Here is an 18,340-nt window from a genome sequence, read left to right on the forward strand (position 1 = left end):
CAAGTGGCCTGTTTAATTTCTTTTTTAAATTTATAAGAGGAGATTAAGTAGTTATCAACATTTAAAGACTGTTCATAAACATTATTTTAGATGTTTGGGGGGATCTATATCAAAAACATCATCCATGGATATAGAAGTTTGAGTAAGAAAGATTGTTTAAGAAGAATTAGCTTTTTAAAAAGATTAAAAAAAGAAAACTAATAACCAAGTGAGTTTTTGGAGTTCTTTTTATTACACTGAGAAATCCCAGAAAAGTACAAAGCCCATGGAAATAGAAGCATTTCAGAAAGCAAGACAAAATGTTTGTATACATTTCAATGACAGTATTTTAGTCTTGATGTTAAAAAAACTCATGATTTTGCATTAAAGTACATTGCTCATGATTAAATACATTCTGAAGTACTGGGAAAGGATTTTATCTCTTTTATATTTGAACCTGAATTTCTACAAAATGGCTAAGTTATAGAGATTTAGAGATTTAGTCTAGAGATTTAGTTCACGATATGATTAGTAAGAAAGATGATTTTATTGATTTATAGTGACTTTGAAGAACAGAAACAGGAAATAAGCATATATCACACACATACCCCTTTAAGCAGTACCTCAGATCAAAGCTGAATTAATATAATAATGTTCAGTATTTTTAATTGCCACCAATGAAAATACATAGATCCCACTACAGAAAAGGGGTCTGGTAATATCAGAATGTTTCTTTGTCCTATCAATGTTTTATATCAAAGTTACATAGATAAATAAGTGATGTTGAAGTCCATGCTGTTTCTATTCTCAAAATCAAATAAATGTACGATTACATTCTAGAATCTTATCAAGAGTCACTGTGAAGCAATAAGTGAAGATATTTACTACTTTTGCCAAATATGGTATAATAGGCCACCAGCGGCTATGAAGTTTAATTAGCTTTCGGTCATGTGGCAATTTTCAATGGCTTTTGGGTCACATACTTTCTGTTGCTGCTACTACTACAATTACTGCTACTAAGAAAATGACAGTAAATATAAAGGAAAAAACAAAAGAAAAATAAATTAGATCTCGTGATAGTTCTTCTAAATATTGGTTTGGTTTACCCTTGAAGTGGAAATCAATTCTCCAAGGTTTGGAAGGAAAACAAAAGCATCTTTATAATTCACAGCATGTATTTTAGAGGTCTAATGATTTATCCATTGCCAGTGTGGGTTAGCTTGTCATGTTCTCTTTATTCAATGTCAACTGGTTCTGTAGCTATTAAAGCACTTAACTGTTTCTGAGCACAAGAGAGGAACAGTTCCAAACTGGACAGGCTTCTTTGGCGGATGACTTGATCAAGCTGTTGGTTTTTGTTTTTGTTTTGTTTTTTTAAAGAGAGAGAAAAAGAGAAAAAAAAATATACTTAGTTGACAGATAAGGAGTATTATACCACTGAAGTCTACTAGAGAAACCTTTTAGATGATGATTTACAAAATCCACTAGTGCTTTAAATTCAGAGACAATGTAGTCACTAATTCTGGCCTACAATATTTAAAGTGAGATGATAGTTATTACAATTTTAAAATTGATATTGGTTGATATTCAATTACTGGAAAATATAAATTTGATCAGTGATTTCAGAAAATAAAAATATAAAAATGTCAGTTCTTAATGAATATACAGACCAAATACCCACAAAGATCATAAAAATATGACAAATGTGAAAAACAAAAGAAATACACAGTACAAAAATACAGTATAATTACATCATGCATAGAGTTTAGCAGAATAAAGAAAAAGTAAAGAGATCATGTCCTGAGACTGAAGGTAGAGAAAGTTCTTGGGACAGGTGTACTTTAAGAAATACTTGATATTGTTGAAACTTATTTGATCTGGTCTTCCTACTGAGTTAAAAGACTGTTTTAATGTATCAATAACAAATTAATATAGTGAACAAAAGTTTAATAATAAAAGTCATATAAGAAATAAATTTTTGGATGGTAAGGATTATTGAATATATCTAGATAGTTTCTAACTCCCTTTCTGCCCTAAAATATTTGCCCAGGGTCCAACAGATACATGAAAAGGTGCTCAACATCACTCATTATCAGGGAAATGCAAATCAAAACCACAAAGAGTTTTCACTGCACACCTGTCAGAATGGCTAAAATTAAAATCATAAGAAACAACAGGTGTTGGCGAGGATGTGGAGAAAAATGAACCCTCATGCACTGCCGGTGGGAATACAAACTGGTGCAGCCACTCTGGAAAACAGTATGGAGATTCCTCAAAAAGTTAAAAACAGAGCTGCCCTATGACCCAGCCACTGTACTAGTGGATATTTACCTAAAGGATACAAAAACACTAATTCAAGGGGATACATGTACCCCTATGTTTATTGCAGCATTATTTACAATAGCCAAATAGTGGAAGCAGCCCAAGTATCCATCAATGAATGGATAAAGATGTGGTTTGTGTGTGTGTGTGTGGGTGTATGTATATATAAATGGAATAATATATAATAATATTATAATAATGGAATATTATTCAGCCACAAAAACGATGAACTCTTGCCATTTGCAATGATATGCATAGAACTAGGGAGTAGAACGCTAAGTGAAATAAGTCAGGGAAAGACAAATACCATATGATTTGACACATATGTGGAATTTAAGAAACAAATGGACAAAAGGAAAAAAAAATATGAGACAGAGAGACACACCAAGAAACAGATTCTTAACTATAAAGAACAAATTGATGGTTACCAGGGGGGAGGTAGATTGGGGATGGGTGAAATAGATGGTGGGGATTAAAGAGTATATTTATCATGGTGAGAATGAGTAATGTATAGAATTGGTGAATCACTATATTGTACACCTGAAACTAATAGAATACTGTATGTTAACTATACTGGAATTGAAATAAAAAAACAATAAAAAAGTCAACTTGCCCATGGTGTAAAAATAACCAATGACAACACATTGCCTATAGGTTATAGAACAATGAAGGAACAAAAAAAAAAAAAAAAAAAAGCCAGGTAAATTCCATTTCACAGTATATACCTGTCATACTTATGCAAAAGCTGACATAATCTTCCCATAAGCTTTCTTTAACATAAGAAAAAAAAAGTCCAAACAAGAATTCTGTTAAATTCCACTTTTATAATCCACTGATATTCATTCAAAATGACTGAAAAGCTGGAAGGTTAAAATGTTGAAATATCTGAAAAATTAGTTAATAAAAATGCATTTAGCAAAATGCTCATGTAAAAAATGGAACACTACTACTACTACTCCTTTCAATTCTAACAGTTTGGGATTTTAGTGAACATACAGAAATAGGATTTCTATTTATCCTTTTTCCTCTTTTTTTCCCTTCCTCTCTCAGATGATCCCTTCAGGTGAATATATGCCTCGGCTTACACATGTCTATTAAACAAGTTGGTTCATTACAATATAAACCCCAAATGAGCAGAGATCTTGTCTGTCTTGCTCACTATTGTATCCCAGCATCTAGAAGGGGGTTTGGCACATGTTAGAAACTCAAAAAATATTTGCTGAGATAGAATGAATCAATAAATTATGTTATTTTAAAGATTTTATTTATTTATTCATGAGAGACACAGAGAGAGAGGCAGAGACACAGGCAGAAGGAGGAGCAGGCTCCATGCAGGGTGCCCGATGTGGGACTTGATCCCAGGACTCTAGGATCACTCCCTGAGCTGAAGGCAGACTTTTAACCGCTGAGCCACTCAGGCATTCATGAATCAATAAATTCTTAAACAAAGCTAGGCAATCAATCCACCAGGAAATGACAGATCCATGTTTAATTCTAAAAGCAAAAATGTGCTTGACCTAATCTAAAAGTAGGAGATGAAGGTGAATTTTAAAAGTTTTATTTTAATACATGTAAAACAAATTGAGATATGAATATTTATATTCATATTTGTATATATATTAAAAATTTTGTACTTGGTCCAAATTCAAATAGTACAAAAGAGTGTACTACCCAGGTCTAGTCCATTCCCAGGGGTTTCTACCTAATTTTCAGATGCTTTCAAGCATGTAAAGACAGGATTTTAAAAATATTTGGTCCAGAGACGCCTGGGTGGCTTAGTGGTTGAGCATCTGCCGCATCAGGGCGTGATCCCAGGATCTGGGATTGAATCCCACATCGGGCTCCTTGCGGGGAGCCTGCTTCTCCCTCTGCCTGTGTCTCTGCCTTTCTCTCTATCTCTCATGAATAAATAAATAAAATCTTAAAAAAATATATTTGGTCCAGATCTTACAACTGTTGACTATGAGAGGGTTCACACAATCACTTGTTTCAACTGTTATTACTGGAAAATTTCCCTCATTTTTAAGAAATTGCTTGACTGTATTCCACGATTTATGTAGCCACTCTCCCCACTGATGAAGACATGTAAGTTTGTTCCAGTTTTGTCCCGTTTTTGAAGCATCGAGGAAATTAACAACCTGAGTGCACTCCCTTCAAAAGATATTCAAGGGTATCTCTTGGACAGATTCCAATAGGTGAAATTTCTACATCATAAGATTTGCATAATTTTAAATTGTGATAGATAGTACAAAGCTGCTTTCCAGAGTAAGGGTGCTAACATATTAGTCCCTTCTGCAGTGTTTGAGAGGATCAGTTTTCCCTGTTTTTTCTTTCAAATGGCTGTATACATTTTCCACTGTACATTTATAATTATATATACATTTATAAAATAGATATTTTATTATTTATTTAAAAATTATTCTATTGATAGACATTTGGATTGCTCCTAATCTTTTGCTATTAAATCAATGCTATAATGAACATCCTTCAACACAGATCTCTGTATACCTACGTTAGTACATCTTATAGAGTTGGTTAAGCCAAAGCATATGTTATCTGCAATGTTACTTCTATCATGAATCAGGTTTCCAAATAGGGCAGAAACTGTCTTTGGGTTCCCTATTCTGTTCTACTAGACAATTCAACTACCCCCACACAAATATAATGCTGGCTTAATTACTACAACTTTATGATAAATCTTAATGTATCACATATTAATGAACATATTACCAACCATACCATCAAATATTTCAGGAGAATATAAATTAGTGAACATTTGTAATGAAATTGAATTTAGAAGGGAAATGGTCAGACTAGAGATAGTCTGATATCCTTTTTCTTATAGCACAAAAGCCAAGCAAAATTCAAAAGTGTATTTTTTTGAGTTAACATCAATAAGCAATAGAACATTTCTTTTTGAGGCAAGGAAATTATGTAATCAGGGAGGATGGTTGTATTCGGAATTGTATGTAGAGGATGGTGTCAGGCAGGATAAGACACATGGATTCATTTTGGAGGGGGCTTCAAGGGTGTTTTACAATGTTTCATAAATGTTAGCTTTAATAGTTCAAAGTCTTCTAGAAGCCTCCTAGAATAATCAGGAGTTGCACTAAAATAAAATTTGAATATTTTAGAATTTATGAATATTAGAGGAGAAACTTCTTCTGAGGGCCTATTGCACAAACACACATAATTAACATGCAACCTGTGATTGTTGCTAAGTGACAATAATCATCTGTATTTAAACGTTCAGAATGAATACTCTGTAATTTTTTAAAAAGTAGGTGTATACATAGGGCAAAAAGATTTATTTAAGCATAACAAGCACTTCTCTCTTTTTTGCCTGTGGACTTAATGGATTATATGATGATGGATATACTGGTTTTGGCTTTAGGCAGCTCCAAGGTTCACTTCATATCTTTCAGCATGCCTCCCCAGAACCCTCTGAAGGCAAGGATCCATTAAATCAATGGGAACTCAACACTTTAAGGAGCAATGGGGATCCCCTATGGGAAGGAAGATAAATTGGGCCATCCCAGAGCCCAGAGCTGATCTTCCAGTTTTGGTGAGTCCTTCCTGGACATGATACAAAAATCATGTCTGTGAAGAGGAACACTTGAGATCTTTTCACTTATAAAGATGGCAGATTCCTCTCTCTGAAATAAGTCCATCAAGCTGACGTTTTAGGCAAGTTCCTGAATTTCAACAGTTTCTGTTTTATTAGGCATTACTTTATTATCCTTTATTGAGACAAAAGAATTTTGGTAAAATAATTCAACTCTTTTTGCCCCTTGAAAATTGGGGCTTAGTGCTGTATTTGTGGCTTTCATTTCAAAGTGAGTCAAAGATTTGTACTCTATGACTTCATCCTGACAATATTATGTCCAGAGTAGTGGTGGCAAGCATTTCTGAGTATGGGTTTACAATCTTTTCCTAAAACTATAGCTCTAACTGTTTTGTTTTCGCCTCCATTTTCTGTTGTTTCAGCTGAAAAAAACCCTGGAAATTCTGAGGTCTCTGAAACAGACACCTCGGCCTTTTAAATCTTTCTTTCCTCTTTGCATCACTTCAGTTTGCATACTGCTGAAAACCATTTCAAAAGGTACGATTTGCTAAAAGTTAATAGGTCAGGAGGAAACAAAAAAGAACACGTGACTTCCTAGTAACTCCTTGAATTAGATTTACATTTCCATTAGTATTTCATGCTGTAGCAAGAAAGAGAAAAAGACCTCTAGGTCTTAGTTTTCATTTCAAAATACAATATGATGGATGGTAAACTTCTATTGGTCTGAAGAGCACAATTCAGTCCATTACAAATAAATATGGCTCTTTTTAATAGAACTGTTAAGAACACTTACATCCCAGAAAATCTGAAACACTGTTTTTGTGTATGTATGTATTTTATGTGTAATATATATACATATAATACACTTAGTACTAATTGTGGTTTCAATATCTTTTGGGGCTTCTACCAACAAGATATAGAAAGAGATGTGAAAGTATTGAGTTTACCTTTATCAGTGTTACTTCTCAATATGCCCTCCACTATATTAAACTATTCTTTAAAAAGTGATCTAATTTTTTCAAAAAGCTACAATGGATATAAAATTCACTGAGGGGAAAGTGATTCCATAAGCAAATGTTATCAGTTAGTAAGTTTTATCGGTTCAGTTTTCACATTCATTAACAAGCTCTTTCATGAGCATTAAAGAAAGGTCAAGTATGATGATCTGAAACTGCAATTACTCAGACAGATTTTCCAGTTAATATCATCATACTGGATAAGAAAGATTGTTTACCTTTTAATAAGAAACGAAATAGTTCTTCAGTCACTTATTATAGTGCTGACCTTTTAATGGTGTTATTTGGATATGAATGCCTCTCTTTTTCTGACTTTATTATATATCTCCCCAACAGACGCTAATGCTGTTGTTTCATTTACATATTTGAGATTGAGGCAATCAATTAATCGATTACTCAATCAGTTGATCAATAAAAAAAAAGTCAAGATTTACCACTATTTGTACATTATTGCTCTGAGGCCTGAGCAAAAAAAAGTATATTATAATATCCTTGTCCTTAAGAAGTTTACAATCTTTTTGGAGAGACACACATGCAAAAATTGAAGAGAAATTAGGTGCTGATATGTAAAGACAGAGTCCAATGGAAGATCAGAGACAGGGAGGGATCATGGCAGGAGGATAGCAGTGAAAAGTTCATGAAGGCAGGACTTGAACAGGCGCTCAGGGTATCAAGAGAGTCTCCTTAGACAAAGAGAAGATGGGTTAGAAATTGTAGGAAAGCAGATTAGAACAAAAAGAGACTGTCACAAAAAGAGACTGTCGAGAGACACTAAGGAAAGAAGCTTGAATGTAGTGGAGAAAGCCTGCTTAGGAGTATTCATACATTCTTTCATTTGCTCATTTATTCAATATTTCTCCAGCACCTACTATGTGCCAGACACCATTTTAGGAGCTATAAATACAGTGGTGAATCAGACAATTCTCTGTTCTTACATAATTTATACAATAGTTTGAGGAGACAAAAACTACTTTTCAGGTAGAGATCAGTACTATAAAAATGACAAAGTAGCATTTCACCAAGACAAGGGGAAAGCTTTTGGGGTAGCATGAATAGAGAACAGCACATGGACAAAGTGGTCATGAAGAGAGCTGAAAGAAATGAGGGAGGATAGGAACCACACAAAAGCATCAGGAAAGAAAGAAATTTTATGGCAGATGAAATTTCAAGAGCAAAGTCCAAAATGTGGGTTCAGATCTGGTTTGACTGGAGTGGCAACACATTTAATAAAACTGGAGCAAAATGAGCAAGGGGGAGAAGGAGGAAGGATCAAGAAGTAGACAGTAGCCAGAACATGTAGGACACTTTAGGTCATGGAGGACATTGCAGAGTTTTGAAGAGGAGTGTGATCATACTTAAGGTTTGAAAAACATCACACTTTGTTTCTGGGGACAACAGACGGTAGTGGGACAAGAGTGGAAGAGGAAAACCCAGTTGGGAGACTTCTGGTTTGGGAAAGATATAACATTAATCAGACTGCTGGCAGTGGAAGCTTAACAGCACATCAGGCTGGGAACATATCTGAGAAAGGATCAACTGGAGCTGCTGATGGATTAGGAGTGTAGATGAAAGGAAGAGAGAAATAAAAGGTTATTCTTAGAATAATATTGCCATTTATTGGTGATGGGCTGCAAGTGGAGTAAGGTGGCCACAGGAAAATGAGAATTTTGTTTTGGACAGGGTTAGTTTGTATACTCCTATCATATATGGCAGATATTGGATATAAGACTGAAGTTCAGGGACAAGATCAGGACAAGATCAAATTTGGAAATCATCTGTATCTAAAGACATTTAAAGCACAGAAGACTTTATGGAATGAATGTAGATGAGAGAGAAAGGTCAGAAAATTGAGACCTGGTGCACTGTAACACATGATCTGGCTAAGGAGCAATGGGAATATGAGGTTTGACAGATAACTATTGTAATGGGTTGAATCGTGTCCCTCCAAACGATGTATTTAATTCCGAACTCCCGCATCTGTGAGTATCACCTCATTTGGAAAAAGGGTCTTTGCAGATATAATTAGAATGTAAGATGAGGTCATACCAGATTAGGATGGCCTCTACATTGACTCACTAGTGTCCTAATAAAAGACAGAGAAACACAGAGATAGACATGGGGAAGAATACCACATGAAGATGGAGGTGGAGACTGGGGTGATGTGGCTATTAACGAAGGAATGCATCAGATTGCCAGCAACATTGGAAGCTAGGAGAAGGGCATAGAACAGTTCACGCCCTGGAGCTTCAGAGATAGTGCGGCCCTCCCAACACCTTGATTTCAGACTGCTAGCCTCTAGAACTATGAAAATAAATTTCTGTTGTTTTAAGCCATCCAGTTTGTGGTACTTTGTTATAGCAGGCCTAGGAAACTACTAACAATGATTTTTCCAAATTGTTGAGGTCCTTACATACTGGAGGAGTGTTTCCCACAATGTACAAAACACCATTTTTATGTAGCACATGTCCTGGTTTTTTTTTTTTTTTTTTTTTTTTTTTTTTTTTAATGCTGTTTAGTTAAGTAAGCTTGAGAAATGCAGGATTAAAAAGAGTTTCTTTTCCTTAGAACTTCTCAGAGCTTTTGTGCTCATAAGCATTGTTAACTGCCAAAATGGCTACAGTAGAGTAACACTTGTCAAACTTTTTAAACTTTGAAATTATCTGTGCATGTGCATAAAGCATACTTTGGAAAATACCCCACATATTAATTTTTCTTGAGAACTTCTGTAGACTGAAAACAAACTGCAAATATTGGAAAAAGACTATATTGATTGAGTTTCCTCTTAATGAATAATCGGAATTTTAGTGGAAAGACATTATGAGACTTCTTAGTCTAACATCTGCATTTTATACTTATGGAAAATTGATGCTCTGAGTGGTTAAGAGATGCATTTCACAAACTTAAATGTCCTCCTACAATTAAAAATCATAGTTTTAAAAATATATTTAAATGTATTAACCTGAGTTTATGTTTGCTTAAGAAAAACCCTCCTAGGTAACAAGTGCGTTCTAGGGTCTCCCTGAGTTTTTGACAATGGATAGGTAAGACTCATCCCTAGTAGGTGCTGAGAACTATTCTGGGTGCAATGACATCACCACTCTTAGCCCTGGTATAGACATGAAGGAAGTGGATTATGGACTGACTTTAAAACTTAATATGCGAACATAACTATAATGGTCTGGTATGTTTTATGAAATCATCATAATAAGGGCTGATAGACTTGAAGAAGAGCAAGTTATTCTTGAGTGGTGATTACTTTTATTGTGTAACATTTAAACATTTTTGCTCTAAACACTACCCTCTTTACTTTTCTTCTGTATCCTCAAATTCTGCTTTTCATCAATTTAGCCTAAGGAAATATAGACTTCTCTGTAATATTACTAGTTGCATTAAGGGAGGTTCTATGGTATCTGTTTTATTATTAGTACACTAACCATATAGAGTTTCTCTTTTAAAATAGTCTTTTCTTTATATTTTCAGAGAAGCAAATTCAATTGCAAGAGGGATATACTGTATATAAAGCTTGAGTTTAGACATGAAATCTCCTCTCTGGGACTATAGCTATGTCATTATTTTAAATCATGTTGAAAGAGACTTTGAACCAACTTTAGGATAATAATGTTATATAAAGTACATGTTTAGAATAACTCTGACTCTAAAAGTTTCGATATAATGTCAGGACAGTGGTTTGAACTAAGGCAGTGCCAGTTGCCTCAACCTTGAAGTTCAGAAATGTAGGCCCAACCTCTTTCGCAGAACATTTGCAGGCCATCATTCATGACCCATGAAGACTTTCAATCCAAGGTTCACATCTCCTTTTCTCTTTGAGAATACTTTTCAATTTTAAAGGGTATTTCAAGTCTATCTGACTATTTATAGAGTTAAAAAATGTCAACATATAAAGAAGTTGTGTAATTTTCTACCATGCCCAAGATGAATTACAGATGCTCTTTTATAGTAAATGAAAAACGGGTATAAAGAGACTTAAACTCTATTGGCCACAACTAAAGGATTGTTTTTTTGCTTTGTTTTGTTTTGTTTTAAGATGTCTTGGGGTAAGTAAATTCTCTGTATTTGAATCATCTAAAATAAGTTCTACATATTTGGGCAGTTCTGCCTTTTTATCTCAAACTGCCATAAGAATCCACTGGGAAATGGGAATATTCATTTCTGCTCTTCGCTAAATCATCTGGACAGAATAAACCAATATGCATTCCAGACTCTGATGTGCAAGCAAACCACCTTGGAATACAACCTTATTCGATCTTAAAACAGTTGGCCAGAAAAGGATGTACTGTAATAGTGAGTAAATATTTAAAAAAAAAAAAGAAAAAAAGATTTTACTCTGACTTGCCTGGTAGGCAATAGACTTTATGGTATGAACTTCTATATGTGAAATTCAATGAATTTGGGGTGGGGGGAGGGATTCTGGTAACAACTGCTTTACTCCTGTGACAATTTCCAAAGAAAACCTTAAAATTTCCAAAACAACGTAAAAAAAGAAAGCCATTGATCTAGGGAAATTTTGGAAAAAAGGTAAAGGTAGATAAACTGTAATAGTAGTTATGCAGAAATTCTATCTTAGGGCTCTAAACTATAAGGTTATATTTCCCCATTAATAAGTTCCATATTCTACTTTCTAGAATTCATTGGCAAGCAGAGTGTTTATCTCAAATATAAGATAGATTGATTCTGGCAAGGCAGACTAACTGATTTTAATATGACATTCCACACAAAGTTTTTAATACAATTTGTTACATGCTCCCAAACAGTGAAATAATCTTTCTCTACATATTTTTTCAAGAACTTGGTTACTGCAAATATTGCAATATGTAGGATGACCTTTTTGTGAATTAAATAAACATGAGGATCCTAAACAAATACTGTTAAGTAATAAAATGTTTAAGTAACAAACACAAACTCTTGTATTTTTATCAATTCTTCTTTTTAAATATTTTTAGCAATTCTTTTGTGTTACTATAAGGAATAATATCTGCTAATTACTCTCTATCTCCTCTTTTGTTTTGATCCTCAGCAACATATATTTCATCTTATTTTGAAGCAGAAGAAAGAATTACATGACCTCTTGTTCCTATCTCTCCATCCTATCTTAAAATCTCAGATGACTGATACAATTTGCCTTATATGTGTCAATCTACAAAAATAGGCAAGTGACTGTCCACAAGGTTTATTTGGGAGCTCTGTGCACACATATACTAAAGATGATTTACAATGCATGATCAATAACCCTGTAATGTGGAATTAAGTATTATCTTTTCTTGTTTTGAGATTAGTGTTACGAATTCTCGATAGGTAGTGCTTGCTACCTGCCATGCACAGGTGAACCTCTTTATGTGTTGTATTAGTTGTCTCTTATTGTGTAACAAATCACCCCAAATCTAATGGTTTAAAGCAAAAAACAACAAATATTTATCATCTCACAGTTTTGGGCAAGGGAACTGGGTTCTGCTTAACTGAGTGCCTCTGGCTCATGGTCTCTACTTAGGGGTTGCAATCAAGTACTTAGCTAGGCTGTAGTCAAGTCAAAGTTCAACTGGGCAAGAACCTGCTTCCAAGTTCCCTCAGTGGCTGTGGACATGCTTCAAAATATACATTTGTAACAGAGCTCAGGTGAGGCCCCTCAGCAAAGTTGCTAATGTGATGGCAGCTGACTTCCCAAAGCAAGCAATCCAAGAGAGAATGAGAGGGATCAAAAGAACACCAAGAGAATGAGAAAGCACCCAAGACAGAAGCTATATAATCTTTTCATTTCCTCTCAGTTCAGCCCAGGCTCAAAGTGGGGAGATTACATTAAATGCAGGGCATCAATGGGAAACATTGTATTATGTTATTTTTATTCTTTTGGAACTCTATGAATGAGGACACTGAGGCTTAGAGACTGATAACTGGGGTGAGTGGCAGGGCCAGGATTCAAATCCAGCTGTATGACACCAAACCTATTCCCTGAATCACAATACCACATTGTCTTCTCAGATAAGAACTTCAGTTATGACTCGGGTCCTTGCCATAATATCTGTTGTGCTATAAAACATGCAAGAGTTTCTTGCATTGCATACACTCATGCAAAAACCTGTCAAGATGCCTAAGCCCCACAGATAGTCATTAAACCATGTAATTATCTTCTCTTTCTAAACAGGTTCTGGAAAGTTTCTCTTATATTAATATACAAATACTTCCCTGAAAATGCAACAGAAGTGTTTAAAGAAAAACTAGCACATTAAATACATCATATAAGAAATCACTGCCTTAATTTACAAACCTCAGTGACCATATGTAAAAACAACAGACTACTTCCTGCTAGGTCCGTAACAAAAGAAAAGGCAAATGTAATTCATAAAGGCATTGTATGGTACAGATCTCACCTAGTTTTACCTTTGAGACTAAGACAGTCTTCATTTGCTTACTTTCACATCCCCATTACTACTAATACAACTGGCCAAGTACACAGTGTGAGATGCGCTACAGCCATGATGCATAACTGATTCCCATTAGGAAATCCTCAGTATTCAAAATCAAGCCAATGGAACAAAACACCATTTAATTAAATGGAAGTTAGTGTGAATAGACTTTTTTCTCTCATTTTTAATATACAGGACTGCTCCTACTCTTCATTCAAAATTTTATGATGTGTACTTGATCAGTGAGGTCTTAAGGAAAAAAATACCATCTGTCTGGCATATTTTAAAACAGATTTATCCTTCTGAGGAAACCAAGTGGGAAAACACCAAGTCAGTCCTCTTAAAATCCCTTGCTGCCTCCCAGCTGGATCAAGGAATGTAAGAAAACCCTCACCATCCTCCTTGTAAACGAGTAAAGGAAGTTTGCTTTCAATTAAGAAAGCTAAAGTTGGATATTATTGCCTAAAAATGGCAAGAGCACCTGCTCAAATAGAAGATGCTGAAAAATACCTAACATTAAACACCCACCAAACAGAAGATATCAGAAGTCAGGGATTATGGCAAAGCGTATGAACTCTCTCTCCAATAAAATTCCAGTTTAGTTCCAGGAACGATATGAACATCCTCAAGCCATCACTCCCAAGACTCCCTTCCACCTAGGGGTAGCTCAAGACATGAGAGTGTAAGTTGCTGGGTAGGATCTCTTAGAAGAGTTCCTTAAAAATGGGACAGACACCTGTCCCAAATTCTTTTTCCTTTAATTTTTCCATTTTTCCTTTCTCCTTCATCACAAATGTGTTTACTGGAGCTCCAGCTACTATTCTGTAGCCTTAAAAATGTAAGCCAGTGCTAAAGATAGAAAAAGCACAAAAATAGAAGGATCCTGAATCATTTTATAATTTTGTTAAGCTTCCGTCCTAGCTCTAAATTGCTTGCCTCTGGACTTACTGATGCTGTTATTTCTAGTTTTTCTTATTAGGAGACAAATATAGATCCCAGTGAGATATATACCAACTTTATACTGTGCATGACTACCATCAAATCAGAAACCAAAATTTACTTTTTAGAGTATGAGCTAAAGAATTTGAGGATAAGCTCAAAATATTAAGTGAATGAGACTAAAATTTCCAGCAAGTTGGCCATCGTAATGTGGGGACTGAAGAACAACTGATGAAATAAAATCTCCTGTAATAGCTTGAGTATATGAATGCTAAAAATTAAAAATAAAATAATCATAATGATCAGGTTATATTGATCACCTTAACATATATATATTCAAGTTTCAATGGCAAGTGTCTTTTTTTCCTCTGCTACATAAGAGTATTTGCATTCACAAACTAGAAGTGTAAAAAAGAAAAAACCCTAAAAATATTGAAAAAGCATGTAATGGGGATAGATTCTAAACTATAGGAATAAAATTTTGCCTAGACAAACAAGTTCACTTAGGATGTCTGGAAATATAAAACTCCTAATCAATTTAAACTTATGAATATTATATGTAAAATATGATAGTTTTGTTCTTAGGAAACTCCAAGCTGATTCTGCAGATTAACTCTGATAAGCAGAACAGACCTTCTGATACGTACATATTTATATTAAATCTCTATCAGTTTCACACTCGCTATTTGACGCTCATTTACTGTTCATCATGCTTTTAGTTTTTTATTTTATTGTTTTAAAGATTTATTTATTTGAGAGAGAGAGAGAGCAGAACAAGAGAGAACACAAGTTGGGGAGAGGGGGAGTGAGAAGCAGACTCCCCGCTGAGCAGGGAGCCTGATGTGGTGCTTGATCCCAGGACCCTGACATGAGCCACTTAGGTATCCCTCACCATTATTTTTAATAGTATGTACATATATATGTGTATAAACACATATAGGTATTTTTAAGGTTTAATTTATTTACTTATTGGAGAGAGAGAATCAGGGGAGGAGCAGAGGGAGAAGGACAAGCACACTCTATGCTGAGCATGGAACCCAAAGTAGGGCTGGACTATTATTGGCTGAGAAACTGGGAAAAGTTAGGGATGATATTTAAGAGAGGAAGACCACCACACTAACGCAGATTTTAGACACTCTGCCATAAAAGTCTTCCTCTGATGTAGCATTGAATCTGGAATTGCCAAAAGTCCATTAGTTCGTGGATTGGTGTAAAAATGACCAAAGCAGTATTTATTTTTAAAGGATTTTTGAAACCTAGTTAAGAAAAGACATATTTGAGTCTTATTTAGGTAAGGGCAGCAGGAAAAGGACATTGGGAGTATCATTGACAGTTTCTACATGTACCCTACATGTAGGAAACAAAATTACAACTGCTCTTTTTGACTGAGGAACCATGTGGAGCAATCATCAAAAAGTGGGGATGAAGTTCCAGAAAACAAAGAACTGACTGGCATTTACTTCTCTTGGGGAACTTTATTTCACTATTTGATGATCATTCCACATAGCTTCCTTGGTCAAAAAGCTAACAACCTACAATGGTCCCTGGTATAAAACTCTGCACAAAAAGTGGCACAAAGTATTAATATTAGGACTTAGCATTTCTTCCCTCATTTCATCAGGTTAATTTGATACAGCTGACCCTTGAACAACACGGGTTTGAAATATATGGGTCCAATTATATGTGGATTTTTTATAGTATAGTACTGCAAAAATGTTTTCCTTATGATTTTCTTTTTTTTCTTTAAAGTTTGTTTATTTATTTTTAAGTAACCTCTATACCCAGTGTGGGGTCAAGCTCATGACCCCTAGATAAGTTGAATGCTCTTCCAACTGAGCTAGCCAGGTGCCCCCTTCTTAATAACATTGTCCTTTCTCTAGCTTACACTATTATAAGAGTATATAATACTCTTATATAGTACACGTAACAAATCTATGTTAACCAACTGTTTATGTTATTGATAAGGGCAACAGTAAGCTATCAGTGATTAAGTTTTTGGGAAGTCAAAAGGTATATGTGGATTTTCAACTGTGTGGAATGTCAACACCTATAATCTCTGCATTCTTCAGGGGTCAGCTGTATTTTCAGAAGAAGTCTCAAAAGTAGAATGGAAAATAAGAACTGACTAAATTATGATCATCACTTCTATTTTACAGATGAGGAAATTAAAATATCAAAAAAATTCTGTATCTGAGAATTGGTATTAAAAACCATATTTAGAACATGTAAGCCCCTGGCTTCAGAGTGTAAGCTCAGACTGTTACACTGAACTAATGTACAAGTAAAGGTTTAATGAAAATATTTGTGGGGGGAGGCTATCTTTTTAAATCAACCTTAGTAAGTTGTTTTGGAAGAATGAATAACACTATTAGTAAAAGGCTATTCAGGTCCTAGAATATATAAAAACATTTGATAAATTGTTAACAAAATATGTGTGTGATAAAGACCACAAAGTATACTTCTGTCATTCTAATCAAAGAGTGAAGATGTTGGAAAAGCTAAGGAAACACCTTTCAAAAAAAGTTTGAAAAAGAAATCACAGCAAAGTAACATTGTAGAATCTGATTCTCATTACTCTATTTTATCCAAAAAAGTTAAGTGGGAGGGGGAGCACAGTAAATAAGTATTAAAGATCCTCTTAATGGCTATATTTTCCATATTCTCAAGTTCTTATAAAGAGAACAATATAATTTTTAATTACATACATCTCAATAATCTTCAGTAATGCAAAAAAGGGAAAAGTAGAATTGAGAAATATATTTACCAGATAATCAAAATATCAAAACTATAGTTACCAACAACAAATATTTAAGTGTGACTTACTGAAAAAAATTAATCATAAATTAGTTGACAAATGGACACAAACTAGAACAATTAGTTTAGAAGAAAATATTCAAAGATAGTACACAACCCCACAGGGAAGCAAACTATTAATAGAAGGTAGAGTGAACAAATTTAATGTAAAAATAAAGATTACTTGTGTTGGAAACTTGCTCCTAATGAAAGAGATTACAGGTGTTAGATTTTGAGTATGAATAAGGCAGTTACAATTCTACGAATGTCAAAAAAGAGACTCAATGAAAATAGTCTGAAGTAGAATTATACCATAATTAAAAGCAAGTAACTTGATTAAAGCTTCATGTAGACATGTGTTTTGCTTATAAGTAATGTATACTAAATATTAAAGAAATGCATTGGTATAATTTCCCAGATAAAATATGGAATTGGGGCTATCAAAACTAATTAATGGTGTCCAAATATCACATACTGCAAGGCAATAATAATTAGTAGGATCTTCTTCTTGGTCAATATTTAATAGTTTGCTGAAAGAAAGAATGCTACTGACTACTGCTTCAAGGAGTTCTTCAAATAGAACTTACACTGCCCCATCCCAATATTACTTTCTTGGACACACATATGGCCAAGGATACCCATTTTTTTAATGGCTGATAAAGGTTAGAGATTTATCATGTTACATGGAATAGAGAAAACTAACTACACATCAGTACCTTACAAATCTGTGACACTGTTTTCAAATTGGTTTGATTTAGAGGTCTCTAAAATTTTAGTAGATTTGCTGCTGAAGCGAGCACGAGGTCTCTAAAATTTTGGTCCTGTATGCCCCCTTATGCATTTTTAAGTTGCTATCTAAAGTTTTTTTTTTTTTTAAGATTTTATGTATTTATTAATGACAGACACACAGAGAGAGGCAGAGACATAGGCAGGGGGAGAAGCAAGCTCCTCGCAGAGAGCCTGATGCGAGACTCAATCCCGGATGCTGGGATCACACCCTGACCCAAAGGCAGATGCTTAACTGCTGAGCCATTCAGGCGTCCCATTATCTAAAGGTTTTTTTTTTTTTTTTTTTTTTTTTATCATAAGTTACATGGTTATAAAGGATGGAATTTCCAGTGTATTATACTTGACATCATAAATAGAACAATTAGTTATGTTTTTAGATGTATCCCAAATATATCCCACATCATTTATTAAAAAAAAAGTACAAATGTACTCTTTAACAATCTGGAGTTTTTACACTATTCCTTCTCTTTCTTTAAACTTCTATACTTAACCACTGTTTCCTTATTTTTATCTTAGCA

General features: G+C 34.4%; 1 protein-coding gene across 5 annotated transcripts in view; it reads right to left on the reverse strand.

Moving 5' to 3' along the window:
* Positions 1-209: 209 nt before the first annotated feature.
* Positions 210-18,340, reverse strand: part of CCDC91 (coiled-coil domain containing 91) — a 325,203-nt gene continuing 307,072 nt past the window's right edge. For all 5 annotated transcript variants that reach the window (XR_012017558.1, XR_012017557.1, XM_072798484.1 and 2 more), the window contains one exon: positions 210-1,324. Coding sequence is in view for 3 of the 5 variants with exons in the window: in XM_072798484.1 (XP_072654585.1) it covers positions 1,214-1,324 (111 nt within the window). In the remaining 2 variants the exon portion in view is untranslated. The remainder of the gene's footprint in view (positions 1,325-18,340) is intronic.

The sequence above is a fragment of the Canis lupus genome, chromosome 25 (assembly GCF_048164855.1).
Source record: "Canis lupus baileyi chromosome 25, mCanLup2.hap1, whole genome shotgun sequence".
Taxonomy (NCBI): Eukaryota; Metazoa; Chordata; class Mammalia; order Carnivora; family Canidae; genus Canis; species Canis lupus.